The 19,082-nt window shown below is 47.0% G+C and overlaps 1 protein-coding gene across 14 annotated transcripts in view; it reads right to left on the reverse strand.

The window, feature by feature from the left end:
- The window catches only part of LOC113580438 (membrane-associated guanylate kinase, WW and PDZ domain-containing protein 1-like), an 82,813-nt gene that overhangs the window by 46,560 nt on the left and 17,171 nt on the right, over positions 1-19,082 (reverse strand). For 9 of the 14 annotated variants that reach the window (XM_081703049.1, XM_081703043.1, XM_081703046.1 and 6 more), the window contains exon 2: positions 7,762-7,878. The exons of 1 other annotated variant lie outside the window; for it this stretch is intronic. In XM_081703049.1, coding sequence (XP_081559175.1) covers positions 7,762-7,878 — 117 coding nt within the window. Of the gene's footprint in view, positions 1-1,014; positions 1,020-7,761; positions 7,880-19,082 lie in introns of those variants that run through there. 4 more of the 14 variants (XM_081703054.1, XM_081703051.1, XM_081703050.1 and 1 more) reach the window with 2 other exon arrangements.

Genomic DNA, 19,082 nt, shown 5'->3' on the forward strand with positions numbered 1-19,082 from the left:
ACAAATCTACATGTCCTGGATCGATCCGGCTGGGCTTAAACTCCGGTCCTGCTGCACCCAGAGCAGCTGCTGTTTCCCCCCAGGACCTCGGAAGGCTCTGGAGCAGTGGGGCGTTATGATGCAGGAATGAGTTTACTGGGTAAATATTAACCGGCAATGTTATCGAGGACTGCCGTGGAAAAATAAACTCCAGACCCATTCCAAAACACGTCTGTAGTCCTCGGGCCAAACTAATGAACATCTGAAGTCATAGGATGCTAGCATGGCTAACAGCTAGTGGAAGCTAATGGGGTTCACTTAGCCTGGTCCTATTTACATATAGCTGACTGGCCTCCTGTTGGGTTCTGCTCGATATTAGCATGTTCAAAATACATCTTTAAAAAGCTGGCACGGCCTTCGGATCCCTGGCGTTCACACACCCTCTCAACCAGTGGCTGTGTCCACATATTCGTAAAAGGTGCCATAGGTTCGTAAAAGGTGCCATAACCCTTATTTAGCACGTCGCGTACTAAAGCAGGTTCGAGGAGCGACACGGTTCTGGTCGATGTTACACCGTTGCGGTCTGTTCCAGTCTGTTCCCCTCCGTGGAGATTTCACTGAAACGGCATTTGGTTGTTTTTTTTTATTTGTTTGTTTGTTTGTTTTTAAAACCCATCCCCACCACCAACAATCAGAGATTTCCTCAGATAGCCTCTACATACAAGACACAGCGTCTGCTGACACAGATTACACAAAACATGCTTCGTCTCCGTGCTCCGTGCTAGAGCCCAGCCGGCCCAGCCTCGGTAAAAACGGCGACTTCCAGACCACCCCCCCGCCTCTCCGCCCCAACCCCCTGACCGTCGAAGAGACCGCTAGCCGCCACACGCGCATGTAGCCAACAGGCAGAGCCCCTGACTAGCACATCCTTCAGCACCACAACACGCTCGTCCAACGCAGCACACCTAGCCGGAGAACATGCGAGCCTTCATCCACCCGATGGAAGCTCCATCTTTATTATTCACTCGTCCCCACCTCCCGTCCCTGTTTGCTCGGTCGGGAAAGCCTCAGCCAGCCCAGGTCCAGCTTCACCGCGTCGACGCTACAGCCGCTACGCCATACGATCAGCCCGCCAACATCCTCGGACGAGCCAGGCGACGGAGCTGGGATTTCCAGAGAGGAGCCAGAGAGCAGAAATTGCCCCAGCCAGCCCATCAACTGCACCTCTACCCTACAGATACCCGGGCGTGGGGCAAGACCCGTTTTATCATCTGCCGAAGGAAAACAAGACGCTTAGAAGACGACGGTGGGGGTTACACTTGCCTGGACGTCAAACTGGAGCGTGGCAGAGTGGTCTCCTCCGGCGCACACGCGCGTACACACTTGCGTTTGTACGCACACACTCGCTCCCTCTCTCTCACACGCACACGCACGCACACACACACACACACACACACACAGGCGAGCGTGCGCTCCTCTCCGATCAGGCGGTAATCCTCTCTTTGTGTCAGCGGCTAGCAGAAAAACGTGTCCCACACGATGAGCCTTCTCTCGTAAAAACAAATGGGATGTGTGTGTGTGTGTGTGTGTGTGTGTGTGTCTGTGTGTGTGTGTGTGTGTGTGGTGGGGGGGGTCCGGAGACGTGCAAACACGCGAAGGGGAAAGAGAGAGGAATAGAAAAGAGGGAGACAGGGAGAGCGATGGAGAAAGACAGGCAGCGAGAGAGAGAGAGAGAGAGAGAGAGAGAGAGAGAGAGAGAGAGAGAGAGAGGGAGAGAGAGAGAGAGAGAGAGGAGGGAGCGACCGGAGCAAGAGAGCGAACGAAATGAAAGTGTGTGAGCAGAGCAAGAGAGGGCTGGCAGTTGGCAGAGGATTTGAAGAATGAGAGAGCAGGGGAGGTGGAGAAAGAGAGAGAGAGAGAGAGATCAGGTGGGGGGAGGGAGAGAGAGAGGGAGGGAGGGTTAAGAGGGATAAAGGATAACTGCTTTAGTAGGTAAGAGCAGCTGGGAGGACTGAATAGAATGGAAATGAGAGAGAGAGAGAGAGAGAGAGAGAGAGAGAGAGCGAGAGAGAGAGAGAGAGAGAGAGAGCGAGAGAGAGAGAGACACTGACTTTCCCCGTCACTGACTGACATTTACTGCACAGTGTAACAATGGCCATCTGTGGAGGGGGTTTCACACACAGTGTAAATTTGCCGCTGGACTCACACGCGCACACATGCTGCAGGAGCCTCTGGAGAAACTGCACCAGCAAGCACCTGTTCGCTTCCACCGAGAGGAGAAATGGAAGGAGAGGGGGAGATGGAGAGAGGAAAGACTAGAACACCAGTGTAGGAAAGGAATGAAAACCAGAGAGGCAGTGCTCCCTTAGGCCAGAGGGTAAGATGAGAAAAGAGGACAAACCAAGAAACACAAAGGCATCATGACAGCATGAAGCCAAAAGCCTAAACACCATAGAACACACACGCACGCATGCAGTTTGTGTGTGTGTACTGTTTTTCTGTATGAATAAAAAAATGCGTATACCTCACATCCAAGGAACAACAAAAATAAAATCTTTATAATGATTACTTTAATACTTGATCACTTTAAAATCTCCTTCCAGGGACACATTTAGGGCAACTGAAGTAACTTCGCTCGATTCTTCATCCTGTAGGTCCTGAAGTCAAGACACCAGTGCCACATTGAAATTCACGCACACACGCATGCTCATTCAGTACGTTCCAACCCCCCACCATTCTGGCGCTCGGCAAGACGTCAACAAGAGACGCCAGTCTATTGTCCTCTGTTCTTTACAAATGCAAAACCTGCCGGACCCAATAACTCTAGGGGCCCTAAAAGCATACACTAGGTCCCTCGAGCGCGCACTCCGCTTGACCGAGGTCTATTTTGGCAACGTCAGAAGGGGAGATGCAAAGGAGCTGAAATGCAGCTGTGTGCCTCCATCTTGTCCTCCATTCTGCAGCATCACCAGTGAGGCACACACACACACACACACACCACACACACACCACATACACCACACAAACCTGCTGCTCTTAAAGGGCCAGTACCACATTTCTCTCATCATAAAAAACTCTTATGAGAGTAACATGACGGTATAGTGATGATGATGATGGGGTGTGTGTGTGTGTGTGTGTGTCCTATAATTACAGTGCTTGGAGAAAAAGGTCAACCTCTGGTTAGTCCCTGTCATGCAAAGCAGGCAAAGTAAAACACTGAGGCAAAGCACATATGCAAAAAGCCAAACATATTCCCCTGAGTGAGGCCACACAGACCTTGACTCTGGAGCCAATCTCTGCGCTGGTTTTTGAGACTGCAGCAAAAAAAAAAAAAAAAAAAAAAAAAAAAAAAAAAAAAAAAAAAAAGATTCTGCAGTGAGTTTACATATTTGAATTTTTAAAACAAATATGTAAAATATGTTTTCCTTTTTGAGAAAAAAAAAAAAGAAAACAGGAAAGATCAGAGATGTGACATGCCAAACGAAATGAAATGATCCTAATGGCGGGAAGAAACCAAAATCACAAAACAGCTGCTGACCAGTGACGAGACACTCACTCCCACCTGCCATTTTTGCATGCAGCCTTTAGAAACATTTCCAAAAGAAGGGCTGAAAGCACAGATGTTATTGATAAGTTACACTTATTATTATTATTGTTATTATTATTATTATTAGGTCTTGCTACTCTCTGAATATATTCTGTTATTGAGCACTTAGACTAGAATAGCGTTCATTCACTGTGCTGACTTGTAGTCAGTATGTTTGTTTAGCAGGTCCAAAACTTCTGTCACCAGTGTCAACGCGGTTACGAGCCGTGGCCAATACTACCGGACCAAACTCCACTTTGACGCTTCCCACGGCCCAATCGCATTTCGTGTTGTACCTGGGCTGTCTGCTGATTGGTAGCTCGTGAGATCATGACTGGCCACACCTTTAGCTGCCCACATTAACCTGTGCCATCTGTGTGAGTTGTATTTGCTTTCTGACAGAGAAGTCACAGAGAGGCTAGCAGACGTCGGCGGGGGGGGGGTTATTTTAGTTTTTGCTGTTGTAATGCTTTTCCTATACAGTTACACTGCGAAGAGTGTCAGAACACTAATAGCTATACTACGCATCACCTTTAAAAAAAAAACACATTTGATTATACTTTAAACAAAAATGGAATTGTAGTCTATATAGGTATAAGTATTTGAAGAATCTAGGTCTAACATGCCACATACTAAAATGAAGTTACATTTCTTTTGTTGTTTATTTTTGAAACCACCACAAAGTGAATATACGCAGTAATACATGTATGACGGTAGAAAGCTGACGGCTGGTGGGATGGTTGTGTGTTTCTCCCTGGAGCTCTTCTGCAGAGCTCTCTGCTGCTGATGTCTGCCATCAGCTAAGGGCAGGGCTGGGTGCTAAAGCGATTATCCAAAAATGCCTTTCGAAAATGTAATAAAATAACCATTTGCAAGTGATTTACAGGGTGTCTATGTTCACATGGTAATCCCCCCCACCAATTTCCTGGGAGCTATAACAGACCTGACTCTGCAGTAATACAGTTCGCTCCCTCCGCCCCAAAAACACGAATACTCGTCGCGTTAGGAAACCCCATTTCCAGTGCATCGGATTTCAAGATCCAGCAAATCTGGGTAACTCCCTGCATCCCGAGGACTGGACAGGTTCGCTGGACTGCCTCATCCCATGTCACCAAGGGGGGTGGGGGGTAGGCGGGTGATGAGTTGCAAGAGGGAGAGGAGCGAAAGAGAGCAGCAGTCACAAACAACTGTCTGGTTTTGCGAGCAGCAGTGATGGAGGCGTGGCGCACACTTAACCTCCAAGCGCCGATATTCTGTTCGACCCGCCTGTAAGAGACCGGAGGCAGGGTGAGGCCCCACCCTCCACCCCATACACACCTCAGCGGTGAGGCGGGCTTTGCACCAACCAACCAGAAAGCGACGATGCCAGCTACAGTACATGGGTTCCTCTACTGGCAGAAGCTCACCTTGGGTAAGCCAAGGCAAGCAGTTTACATGTCAGTCTTCAAGCATCTAGGAGCATCAGTGCGCAGTCAGCAGGAAACGTTCCATCCCATCAGTTGTAGGAAAACTGGAGACCTACCATGTGCCAGAGAATAGAGTCAAGATGTGGTGCCGGTCACCTCACAGCCGGTTACTCTGTACAACAGCATGATGGGAAAACCGGCTCTTGGGAAAACACGGTCGCGTCCAGAAAGCTTAGTGACAATGCTGCGATTTGAGCACGTTTTAACAGGAGCATAAGGAGTATATAATCCCCTTCTGCTAGCGTTATGAGAGCAAAACATAGCTGCACTTCCTAACAATGACTTAGAAATCTTGAGAAAAGGTCTAAACTCCCTGAGGTCCAGGGTGCATCTTGCATCTTAAAAGGTTCGTACCCATCTGAGCCACGTGCCACACAGGAAGGGCCACAACACCAAATTATGGGTCACGCCCCTTCTCTGTTGCCCCCTGATCCAGAAACCACTGCTGTAGAGAGTCTACCTCAGCCATAGTCCTGACCCTTACTGCATTACTGCAGGCCATTCAAGGCCAGTTTCCCCTCTACGTGCTCTAACTTGGTGACCTGGGTCTTTCACGCTGCACGGCTCGAGGTTTGGTAACGGGCGCGATGCCGAGCCATTTCCATTAGGCCGACACCCGCAGTGGAACTTTCGAAAGAAGTGGGACTTCCGAGCAAACTGTCGCCGCCGTTAGCGCGGCTGTGTGGGCGGCACCGCGCTCTCCTGTCTTCGAGAGCATGCTGACTGTGATGGCGCTGGTGTGGGAGCTCTGCTGTGGCTAACAGGAAGCCCCTGCAGAGGGGTGAAGGCTAGTTGGCGCGTGGTCGGCGCACAGCTCCCTGCCACTGGAGGCCTTCTCCGCCAGCACTGTGTGAGCAGGGCACACAGAGTCATCAGGGACTCCTCCCAACCCAGTCAGACACTATATAAACTCCTGCCATCCAGGAGGATGTACAAGGGAGTCTGTGCCAGAACCAGTCTCCTGAACTTCTCACACACACACACACACACACACACACACACACACACACACACACACACAGTCAATGGCTGACAGACATCATGATATTTAGCTAGCATGGTGATGGCACATTCTTCATGTAGGCGTTAAAGAAGAAATACTTACAATAATGCTTTATGTTATTGCTTTTATTTTGTAGAATATATATATCCAGTACTGCAATCAGTACTGGTTTTTACACATGAGCATACATTTAAATGTAAAAAACTTCTAATAAAGAGTAGAAACACTTTGGTGACCTTTCTTTTTAATATAGTACACATAAAAAAATATCTTTGTATTTTTTTCAATTAATTTTCAATTAATAGTAGAACCTTTTTAAAACGTATATAAAAATGTACAGTAAGATTACTATAGTAAGAATAGTAAGACTACTATATATAAGCAGGCCAACAGAAGAACTGGAACCTGGTGACATCAAGACCAGAAGCCTCTTCACAGAGCGTGGGGCAATCCACCCAAGAGCCAACATCCAGAGACTGTAAACCAGGCAGGAGGCGGCGGGGAAGGGCCTAAAGCGCAAGACCCACCGCCCAGGGGGACACATGAAACATCCATAAAATACGTCCAATTGGTGCCTCCCGAGGAAGAGCTGATGAAGTGCCTCCGTCAGGTGGGGGATGCGGTCACCAAGGAAGCCGAGGAGATGTCGTGGCAGGATAAGCCCCTCTGTGGCGTGTTGCCATCAATAGCGGAGGTGGTTGATACGGGACAATTCTGCCAATGGCTGCAAGAGGCGGGACTGGAGGACATCGTCGAGTCACCAATCACGGCAGCACAAGATAAAGCACTAAGCACCGGGTCGATGGAGCAGGGGCGTGTCGCACCAGAGAAGACCCAAGATGGAGACAATCCTCTGAGAAAACCCAGCGCCTGGTGGCAGAATACAAAACGCTGGCAGGGAAAGAATACATGGAGAGAGAGAGAACCCACTAACCAAAGAGCAGGGATCCTATACAGGACCAACTGAGAAGGTGAATGAGCTGCAGAAAACAGCAGCGAGAACAGATTGGCCCCAAGTGATGGAAAATTCCAAAAGAAGGAACACGAAGTCGGAAATACAACAGGAACTTCAGAAGAAACGGCAAGAATGTAGAGGGTTAACACCAAGGTAGCCAAAGTAGTGATAGGGGCACATGGAGTTGTGACCGGGTCACAACTCCAAGATGGAGGAGTCGCCCCAACAGATTCCAGAAATGTTTTTTTCTCTCTCACATCTATCAGTATTCGGAATGAGAACACACATTTACGCAGGATTAGGAATAAATGGCTTTGGCTTAGAAGGTCGATGTCCACATTAGCCTCGCCTTGTAGCTGGTCATATAAGAAGAGATTGCTGTAGGTTCAAGAACAGCAACACATGGATTCTGACATGATCCGTACGCCTGCAAAGGAACCACGCCCACTGACGGAGGCTAGAACATGTTGCCGTTACGGCACGTCATATGTCGTGGTAGCTCAGACGGCGTCAGTGCTGATGGCGTCTGTGTTGCCTCGTCTGCCTCACACTCCTCGCAGTGAGTTCCATTTCTGCAGCTTCTCTAGAATGAACGCGTCTCGAGGGTCAACACAGGAGATGCAGCAGACCACAAAGGTTTTCACACCCAGCATCTTGTGGACAGGAACATGTGTGAACCCAGAAAGCAAGGTATGGATGGGGCTCTGTGTGTGTGTGTGTGTGTGTGTGTGTGTGTGTGTGTGTGTGTGTGAGTGAGAGAGCTGGTACTCACAGGGCACTGCATGGCGGTACAAGTTGTCTCTGATGGTCTGCTGAAGGTCATAGTCTGGTGAGGACTTCTGAAAACGTAGACTTAGATAGTGCCTCAGGTCCTTATTTAGTTTATGTCCTACACACACACACACACACACACACACACACACACACACAATAAACTTATATTAGTCAGTGACCTCCAAAAATGAACTTCACTCACAAAATAATTAATTAATGTCTATAGTGCAAAGTGCATCACTGACTGAATTCAAAAGGCTTTTTCAATAGAAAAGAAACTGCCACCAAACAAAACTCTAAAGATGAATGTGCGAGACAGCGAGAGGCCGCGGACGATCTCTCGGTTCCTGAAAACCTAAAAACTTGGTGCTACCGCTCAGAAGCACGGTAGCGGTTAGCGCGTCCCCAGATTGGACTTTTAGACTTTTGGAGTAGGATTTCCAGTGGCCTCTTAAAATGCAGCACAAGTCATCCAGGTAATAAACCCGGAGAGCAGGTTTCAGACACCTCCGTGAAACCGGGGCTTAGAGCAAAGCCTCTCGCTGTGGCCAGCTGGGTCTGGCTCGGGGCTTAGTGCTGGGTTTAGGGGCCGAGTTGCGGCGTGGGCTCGATCTGCTCGCCGGGGCTGTGGGAAAGCAAACGCGCTCATTTTCTTCTCATTTTTTCTTCTTCTTATTGTCCTTCTTTTCTTGTCTCTGTTCACCGGAATTTTTCTTGGGTAGAGCGGGGTTTGCTGTTAAGGCAGCCTCCGCTGTGTGCGTACTGGTCTCCCGGATGGAGGTGGGTGTCCGATCTCCACCTCGCCCCGCCGTCTCCCCCGCGTCTCTCGTCCCTCGCGCAGAGCGTCCGGCTCGCCTGCGCGCCACGCAGCGGCGGCTAACCCTAGTCAGGTAACTGTTACCTAGCAACCAACTGCGGCTGACAACCAGCGTCGAGGTCCCTACCAGGCACTCGAGAGAGGAAGGGAATGAGAAGAGAGAGAGAGAGGGGGAGCGCACAAATGGGATAGATAGAGCGTCTAGGACGCGGTGTCCACTGCACCGAGATGGACGCAGGCCACAGTCTCGGTGATGAAGTCACTATACAGAGGGCTCATGCAATGAAGAAGTGAACAACTAAAGTGAAAATTCTGTTACAATAACATTTCGCCGATGTGCGGTAGGTTCTTAGGGGGCCGATATTCATATCCAATGAGAAATGGTAACGGTCACATGGTTTTGCTCAGCCTTCATTCATATGTGGGGCCACAAAAATATTTCATGGCAGCGTTAGTAAGAAGTTTCCGACATTTTTCAAGCAGGGTGCCAGTCCTGTATAATATTAGAACTAATCCTACGTGAACCAGCCCAAGCCGGTCCCCTGGCCGCGTCACGCTCCAGAAAAAGATGCGCAGACGGCAGGACTAGGAAGGGGCTGCGCGTCGGAACCTGATCGGAACCCCGGCAGGCGCCTTCGGTCTGGCAGCCTCTGCTTTAGCTCTGCTGACTTTTAGGCACGTTATGAGGAGCGGTTTAAAGAGAGGAGGGAGACGGAGCTGGACAGACAGAGATGGGGAGAGGTGGGTAGCAAGGGACACATGGGTATCGAGAGCGAGACGGGTGGAGAGATGCAGATATGGAAACAGAGATGTGCATATTGGGAAAGCTGGCATGAAGGAGTAAATGAGGTAGGTTTAACGCAAATAACTAATAATTAGATCGACATGCTGTAAGGGCACAGACGCACAGGCGCGTGTGTGAGCGCGTGCGCACTGTTCAGCTGGCCACTGGTAAACATTACATAACCTCAAATCTGGTTACACATTCTAACCTCAATTGAGTTAAAGGAGGCCTCTCTGTCTCCCCACACTCCTCTCTCTCTCTCACACACACACACACACACACACACACACACACACACACACACACACAAGGAACTGGTCTCAGCTGTGAGGTTTATATAGCTAAATAGGCTACTGGGCTGTATTCACATTTCACCATGTCTGTGTAAAATGTGTCAAAGGAGAGCAGGCATCTGTATTAAACATTTTCATGCATATCATGTCACAGGCCGGTGAGTGCACGTGCGCGTGTGTGCGCAAGTGTGTTTTTCCAAAACATACAGTCACATGGTGTTGTAGCCCTGGGTCTATTATGTTAAATTATTCAAATGTTGATAGGAGTTGGGCTTTTGGTGCATGTGTGCTTGTGTGTTTTGGTGTGCATTTGTGTGTGTGTGTGTACGCCTGCGCTTTTCTACGCTGAAACAATGTAGGATCCTCACGGTTGGTACTGGAACTGAATCAATCAATCAGTCTCTGCTACCCTCAGGAGGTGTGCGTGATTTTCAAACGATGGCCATTTTTGTCCATATTTGCTGACATCACTGAGGCCAAATGCATATTACTCATGTGCTGTTCTATACAGCGTGCCAGCACACAGAGGACTGTCATTACACCATTCACTGCCCGCCTCAAACTGCTAGTTCATCACAAATTAACATACCATTTCGTTCAGCTACACAAAATCAAGTGGCAGAACAGATTATGCCTTAAAATGTCTTTCACCTAAATGTACAATCTGTGTGTTCTGATAGAAAGCTAATCACCATTATTAGACACCCGTTAGATAAACAAACCCACGAAAAATGCGGTGCGCCGTTTAAGTACATTTTTACAGTTAGCTGCCATTTAGAGATAGAGGAGCATAATGGTTGTGTGTGCTGCCTGTGTGTGTTCTCTGATTGTGATTCAGGTCGTGTCAGCTGGCTCAATGCAGGCCTTTGTGCATGTCTGTGTGTGTGTGTGTGTGTGTGTTTGTGCGTGCCTGACAGTGTTTCCCACAGCTAAATACTGCCCTCTGTGCCTGGGTACTCCATGGACCTATTCTGCTTCCTCTGGCCTGGTCACCATGGTAACCCACTCCAGCCAGCCAATCACATGTGGGTTAGAGTGCACGCTGTATCTGCTGCCACCTCTTGGGCTGTTTTAGAACTACAACAATAACAGGAACAAAATACCAATCTCTCAGTTTCTCTGATTTGTGCCATTTTAAACATTAAATGTATTTTGGTTCAATTTAAGGATTACACATTCCTTCAAATGATACAATAATCCCAATATTTTATCCAGCAACAGTAGATTTCCCAGACCAAACTACTAACACCAACTAACCCATAGAGAACCTTAGCTTAGTCCCATGAAAGATGTATCCCATATCTGAAATATTTAAAACTCGAACAAAACATAATTATACTAACCTGGTTATTTCAGATATTCATTGTGAAATTTTACCCTGGACTGTAAACTCACGGAACCGTCCAGCTTCAACAGCGACGCTCACATATTTGATTATTAAACATAAATTAGCATAGGTTGGTTGGACTATCTTGTGCTGTAATTCCACACTAAACAGCAAAATAGTTCTCAATTACAGGAACATTAACTATTAGCAATGACTGATGCGTCATCGTAAGCGTAATACGGAGAAGTGCAATCTAGATCACCAAATGAATATGCATTTCCTTTGATCTCCATTCCATCTCCATGAAGATATAACAAATAGTAAGTTAATATATGTGGGTGTGACAACATTGTTCTATTGTACAGAACATGTAAGCGGCTCTTCCATTGCAGACAGATTCCTGGAATCTTGGCATCAACTAAACGTCGCACAGGGAAATCCTTACGTGTGACATAGCTATGGCGAGAGCAGCTTGGGTTCATGGCTACTGATGCCAGGCTGTGCCTGTGCGTGTGTGTTTGTGTGTGTGTGTGTGTGTGTGTGTGTGAGGGGGTGTGCGCATGCATGCGTGTGTGCGCATGCGTGTGCGCGCCTTGGCTGGCAGGTGCCCTGGCACAGAGCTTTGGGTCTCTCATATATACACACACACACACACACACACACACACACACACACACACACACACACACAGACACGTGTGTGTGCCAGGAGGGGTGTGAAACACTATGCGAACTAACTGTCCCAGGGGCAGCTGGGAAACGTGACATCATTACAAGACAACGACTAAAGGGCACTTCGCCATGTGCTCTGACCCAAACAGGACTTCTGGGTAATTTTAGGTCATTAATATCAAGACTAATTGCTGATGATGTAAGGATATTGGCCTTTGCAAGACCTTTTACGCAAGAACAATACAAAAGCATCATGCATGTGCGTGTGTATGTGTGTCTCTCTGTCTCACTGTCTTTAAAAAAAAAAAAAAAAGAAAAAAAAAAAAGAAAAAAAAAAAAAAAAAGAGTATGAGAATTCCTGAATGAAAGGATGCCATCTGTACAGTCTCACTGTATTGTGGTGAGTAAGGCGATCTGCTCTCAAGAGACACTGCTCCAGGGCCATGCCTCTGTATCACCCGGCACAGATGGGTAATGAAAACGCCACACAATAGCTGGTCCCAGGTCAGGCTGGAATGAGATCTAGGTTATTATCAATCACAGACGGGAGAGGGGCCGTGGACTGTGGGCAATGCACAGTTAGGCAGACTCCCCCTAGCATCTGGAGGGGTAATGGAGGTCACCCTCATCTGTGAGGTGTGAAGGAGACAGCTGGACAGCACGCGTGAACGCGCATGCACGCACGCACACACACACACACGCGCGCGCGCGCTATAAGCAAGGTCAGCTGAATATGAAGGGTGACGACATTAAAATCTTATCATCCGATGAGCCTTCAGCTAAGGCTGTTTACAACCTCTTTTGCCACTGCTGGCTACCTGAAGGGCGCAAGCCAGAGACGTGAACCGATGCTGGATAGCTTCACTGGTGGTGCTCCGTCAATCCCTGCAGCGGACACCGTCAGTCCATTCTTGTTCCGGGACGTCCTGCCTTCTCTAGGTGGTAATAGTTTGACATTTTTGCAGAGCGCTATAAACAGCACTAAATATCACCAGTCTAAAAACCGCCACCATTTCAAAGCATCGCAGTAGTCATCGACAAATTAACGCCCACGTGCCAAATGGTGAAAATTAACTAAACAATTTATTAGGAAGCCTTCACTTCGGTAAGTAAAACGCATGCTCTGTTGGATTCGGGTTGGACAAATTTCTTGGCCAGTCAACGTTCCACTTTTTTGGCCCAGAGGAACTCGAGTTGCTTCATTGGTACATTCGGGTCATTGCACTGCTAAAAGGTGAAGCACTTTTCCGTTTGGCTGTATCTGAACAGTTAAGATGCTTCAGGGTGCAGAAATCCTCCTCCTCCTCCTCCTCCTCCAACTCCTGCTGGCAGCTACAACGGCAGCGGGGTCTCCTTAAGACTTCAGCGTGCTTGTTACTTCGCACTTGGGTTTGTGCGAAGCTGAAGGTTGCTTCGTGAACTTGTGCGCTCACACACTTCCTGACCGCTTCCTTTTGCCTGTCGCGCAAGCTGGACCGATCGCAGGCTTTGTCGTGCGGCGTTTTCGCGTCCGGCGTTCACCCAGCCGCCACGCGTGCGCCCACGGTCAAAGACCGCCTCAGTGGTTACGATGCCAGGCAAACGGTGTCTCCGTAGCAACAGCACCAGGCAACCATACGCGCCAACGCCACCGTTCTGAGCTGGTCCCAACGATCTCTGTGCTCCATCGCCCCAGAACGTGCTCCTGCTTGTCTGACTTGTCCACTGCACTCTGTCCCAGAATTCTACAGGCTCTCTTTTTAGCAAACTCTAATGCGCCCTTAATTAAAGTTAAAATTCTGTGCCTTGACCTCCTTAATGATTAGTTGCTCAGATGCTTCTGTGCACATCAGAATTAATCTTGCTGTCCTGTCACAAGTCTTAGAAACTTGCATACCAACTTCTCAAGCATCGTCCAGCAGAGACGCTTCTCAAGAGTGCCAGGTAATAACCAGTAGGGGGCACCGTCACATCCACATGGAACACAGGTGCAGCAGACGGATGGCGGTGCTTTTTAATAAAGGAATACGACACGTCCAGTGCTGACATGACAACAGACATCATTAACTGGGCTGAAACTATAGAGGGAATCGACAATCTGCTTTCCAATTTGCCATTTGAAACTAACCTGCTCTGCCGTTAACAACCGGTTCTAACCTACCGAGTTACACGGCCCGCTTGGTTACACAGAGCGGACAACGATCTCAAAAGGAGGATGAAAGTGTCATTTCTCCATTAAAATACACGAGGGATTAGGATTTAGCAGATCTGATCTGAGCATAAAAGGATAACGTTTTACACTAGAACACCTACTTGCTTGCGTTTGTCTCCGTATTGTATCATACCTTATTTACATAAATAAAACTACTTGCATTCCAAGGCTTCACCTTATTGACACAGGAAAGTTGATTTCTGTTCGTGCCTATATTGCATTGTGCTGACAAGAATTCAAGTGCTTTATTCATCACGTCAGTACAGGTTAATAAAACAGACTGTCGTCCTGTAACCACATGCTCGAAGCAGAGCTCTGTGCGCGGTTGTGTGTGTGTGTGTGTGGGGGGGGGGGGGGGGGGGGGGTTGACCCCATTTTTCACTGTAATTTAGTGCTGAGTCAGAAGAGAATGCCGGGATATGGAGTGAAGTGATGTTTTTTTCTCTTTATTTGTTTATCTCTCGCTCTCTCTCTCTCTCACACACACACACACACACACACACACACACACACACACAGTCCCAGCTAAATTTAGCCAACGAAGCCCAGGCATAGTTAAACAATCTACTCACAGCTGAGTGAGTGAGCAGGGCAGGGAGGGCACATGAGTAGTCAGGAAGGGTTGTGCTGAGCATGAGAGAGCAAAAAAAGGGGAAAAAGGTCGTTATTGGCCACATCCCAGCAGCGGATAGCCTGGACTGACTCAACCAGTTCCAAACCAGATCCAAACCCTCTCAGCCTACACAGGCTCAACAAAGCCTCTTTCTAGCCGCCAATAAAACAGCAAATTCACTACAGAAGGCTACTTCCTCTACACTAAAATGGGCTAAAACACTTGATGCTTTTTATCCCTGCAAAACTTTGTCTGGTAAATTTCATTGCATGTTTTCAGCATACGCAGCAACAGAATAGTTCACTTTTTCTTTTTCTTTTCTTTTTTTTAAATGTGAAATCCTACTTTGTGAACTTGCTTATTGTACCTTTAAAGTACAACGCTACTAAGCTACAAGCCAATGACCGACTTGGATCTAGCAGTGGAATCACTATTTCCTGCAATAGTACATTGTAATGGGAATCAACACAAATCCAAATCCAAGTTATCCATTAATGGAGAAACAGGGAAGCTAGTTTTAGATCAACACGGAAAAAAAAGTGACTTCCACACTTTCACCACAACCATGAATAACGCTTCCTAGATCATTGATGTGGATGTGAGGGTTTCGGCATAAATAGAAATGGAAGAGACCGAGGAAGTGACGATCAGTGATGATTGCTTATAATTGCACTCTCCAAGAACAGCTGCCTCACTAGCTTAGCCATGGTCTCAGATGTGACATTCTAACCATTCATGTCATCTTTAGCCATACATGGGATCTATTCTCCTTTCAAGTTTCACAGCTCAATCTCAATAAAGGCCTAACGTTTCTTACTCAGCACCGATAAAGTGTGACCTGAAATAGTAAAATCTCACAAGTGAAACTTCCAAAAACCGATCTTATCCCATACGCTACTTGTTTGATATTCTACCTCGGAAATTTCAGTAATTGCATTACTCAAATAATTCCCCAAAGAAATACAGATATGTACTACACATATACTGCAGCATTATCCTAACAACTGCAATACCAATGGTGAAAGGAAGCACACTGCTAGTAGCTCAGCCGAATTTAGGGGGGGGGGGGACCATCAAGGAGCACAACAGGCTTAAATATAACATGAAGCTTAGATTCTTAACAGCACTGGTCTTTTAAGTGAAGTCAAAAAAACGCCTGGACTAAAACAAAACCAAAAAAAAGCAACATATAGGTAAATATATAAATGAGTTTTGATTGAACTACTGTTGTATATCGATCCGATGGATCAGTTCTTCAAATGATAAGGTCGTCCAAACCCAATCAGATGGCACTATAAACTCTCGAGGGCACGTGGGGGCAAATTAGCAAGCTTTTCCAAAGGCCATTACATGAAAAAAAGAGACCGCCTTCCAGTGACGCTGCATCAAAATGGCATTTCATGCAGGAGAGTTCCAAAAATAGTCATGGCTTAGGGATGTAGAGCATAACGGGGGAGGAAAAAAAAACAAGCAGAGTGAAGCAGCAGAATGACACGGCCGTGTATCCGAGGGAGTGCCGAGGGTGGGGGGCTTTGTCAGATTGGGTTGAAGACTGAAAGGGATGGTTCCAGAAGCAGGCCAAAAGTACAGCTGGAGTGGATCTATATCTGAAGGACCACGGCAACAAAAATAAAGTCACGCTAAATCTGAGCTCTTTTACTGACGCTTCTTTGTAGTTTATTTAAACTTCCAGACTGGGCTTACAGTTAAGAGGTATTTCTATGCATTCCTTCTGAAAACATTTTAAATATTTACAACAAATGTTTTAAGATTGTGTGTAGTAATATCCCAGCAGACTGGATGCTGGCATACTGTAGAATGTTTCCAGTATTTGAATAGTTGTCTCTCGTCACTCTCTGGATATTTCCCAAATTTTAAGACCCCCTTAAATGACCAAATGATCAATATATTCCCCCAGAATTCATAAGATTTGCGGGCATGCGAGCCAGTTATTTTTGGCCCAGTTTTATCCAGCCCTATGTTTCTCTTTGCGGTTTTCAAGACCCGTTGGACGGTCCACGTTTTTGCTCTTATACTGGTCCTAGTATGCCTATGCCAAGCCCATAAGAACACTCAGCCAGTGCAGCCGTATGTGGTCAGAAGAAAAACCTGGCCCGTGCAGCGCGAGAAACAGCCCTTGTTTTCGACCTATCCGCTCAGAAGCTCAGTGCTGTGTGGTTCACCTTTAACAGTTTACCGACAGCGAGTGAGATTGCCTGCTAGAACGTCAGGAACACATGTAGTTCAATAAAAACAAGTTTGGATGCATTAAGCATCTCAGTTTTTGGGATACTGTGCATGGTTTTGGGATTTCCAGCTACATCACATCAGCACACATTGTTTGTCCTAAACTGCACCTTACAAATGTCTGCTTCCTCTGCTGCAAGATGGAATACTGGCCAGACAATCTACCTGTCTTTTATAAAGCAAAGCTTATTCTTACAATTATCTGTTAAGTTCATCATCTTTCCAGTTTAAGACTATAGTCCAGGGCATTTAACAGGGTGTAAAGTGCAAGCAAACATTTCAAAAGTATGCCATGTATGAAAGTAGTTTCTCTCATTTTGTGTGCGTCGGTGCATTTCTGCCATTTGTGTGGGGACGGGTGACAGCCAGTGTAACGTTTGATGTGGGGAGCTTTGTTCTGGAAATAGATCCAGACTAAATATTTTACTCTGATGTCCCAAGAGCCATCAGAACAGACCCTTTTGTCAAGACAGTCCAAATAATACAATATAGCTTAGTCGGTACAGTGTTCTTTGCAATATCTACTCCATCCAACAATAATCTTTGTGCTTCCTAAGCCTTTGTGAAACAAGACCCAAATTAGATTCAGAGCATTAGTTTTCAGGTGTTAGTCCTAATTTAATATAGAAACATCTACATGGAAAAGCCTTCGAGAGAGTCTTGTTCTTTTAAGACCACACTGTGTGCCAAGACATGAGTCATCAAACTAATTTCCAGTTGGACTTTGCATTTGGATGTTCCACTCAAAACATAGCCGTTATACGTCAAACCGACCAAAAGACTTCAGAGAGGAGACAGACAATACCAGCCATGAGGCAGCATTCATTGTTATGCAGATGACATCCAATTATATCCAAAGCCAATTCCACCGTCAATCCCAAAAACACGTTTACTGCCACCACCACTCCAGCATGTGTTAACAGCATGCATCTCTGATCCCAAGCTCTGGATGACTGAGAATTTTCTTAAATGAAGCATTGATAAAACTGAAACTACACCATTAGGTCCTAAACCTCAAGACACCAAACTGTCCTGTTTTGATATTACAATTGAAAGTGCAACTCTAAAACCCACCCAAGCTGTTAGAAACCTTGGCATCCTTCTTGAGGCTACAACTCCCGTGTCCCATATTTCATCTCTTTTCATCAAATCTGCTTTCTTTCATCTCTGATTACATTGCTGAGGCCAACATTCTGGCCCAAACCTTCATGCTTCCGTGTTGACCATTGCAATTGCCTCTTTATAGGTCGTTTTCCTGCCAAATATCTAAAACAGACTGCGGTACATCTAAAATTCTGCCGCTTGAGTACTGGACACGCAGAGGCCTGCTCGTCTTGCTCCTGGTCTTCATCGGCTACGCTGGTCACCCCTCTCTTCCCGTATTAAATCCTCTCACATTCGGATCCCTCTATGGTCTCGCTCCCGATCATCTTTCTGAACTCCATCTTCATAAGCTTTCACACACGTGTAGATCATCTGGCAGTAAGCTCGCCGTACCTCCTACCAATCTTTCGTCGGTGGGGGATGCAGCACTGTAACCTTGGAATGCCCCGCCACCAACCTCTCCGGGACTGTCCTCCTGTTAGATCTTTCAAATCTCAAAAGTCTTAAAGACTTGCCTCATCACTCAAACGCTATTCTACTTTCCGTGTCCTTTACTTCCCCTCCCTCGACTTCTTTGTGAAGCAACCTTATGTGCAAGAAAGTTGTGTACAAACAAACAAACAAACAAACAAACAAGTAGGGCCTGGGTAACCATGATGAGGCGATGATGACTGATGTACATCAACAAGTCAGCCAATCACCACGGTGTTAACACCCCGGTTACGTGTCAGTGACTTGGTCCCTGCTGGGTCCTAATTCAAGCCCTAAACTCTAAGTGCACAATTCCACTCATTTGGTTGTGGGACTGGAGGCTCAAAGGAGAGTGCTTAGCCCACACTGGGGTGAAACAACACTGTATTCTGGACACACTCCAAAGCCACCAGCTATAAGATTGCTTCATTTTGTGTGGCGCAAGGCTGTTGGCCCTTTATGGAGGCCAGATATTTCAATCAGTCAGCATCTTGCGTTTCATTCACTGATTGCGTTTAATAAATATCTCTATAAAACGTTATTGCTGTTCTCATAAAAGAGAAAGGATGGATTTACAAGTTGGGCTGTTATTTGGGCTGCACTGGCTTTGCTTATTCCAGCCCTGCATTTCCGTCATCGGGAGATTTAAACGAGAGCAGTCCGTTCCGAGTGCTCAGCGGCCGGCCTGCGTTTCAGCTCGGTTCTTAATACGCTCGAGCCGCATAAAGTCACGATTTTGGGGTGTTGCTCAGGGGTGCTGGAAAAGTGGGTTGAGAACCACTGGCTCAAAGCCACTTCCTG

This window comes from Electrophorus electricus, chromosome 20, assembly GCF_041902795.1.
Source record: "Electrophorus electricus isolate QZ-2024a chromosome 20, ASM4190279v1, whole genome shotgun sequence".
Lineage (NCBI taxonomy): Eukaryota > Metazoa > Chordata > Actinopteri > Gymnotiformes > Gymnotidae > Electrophorus > Electrophorus electricus.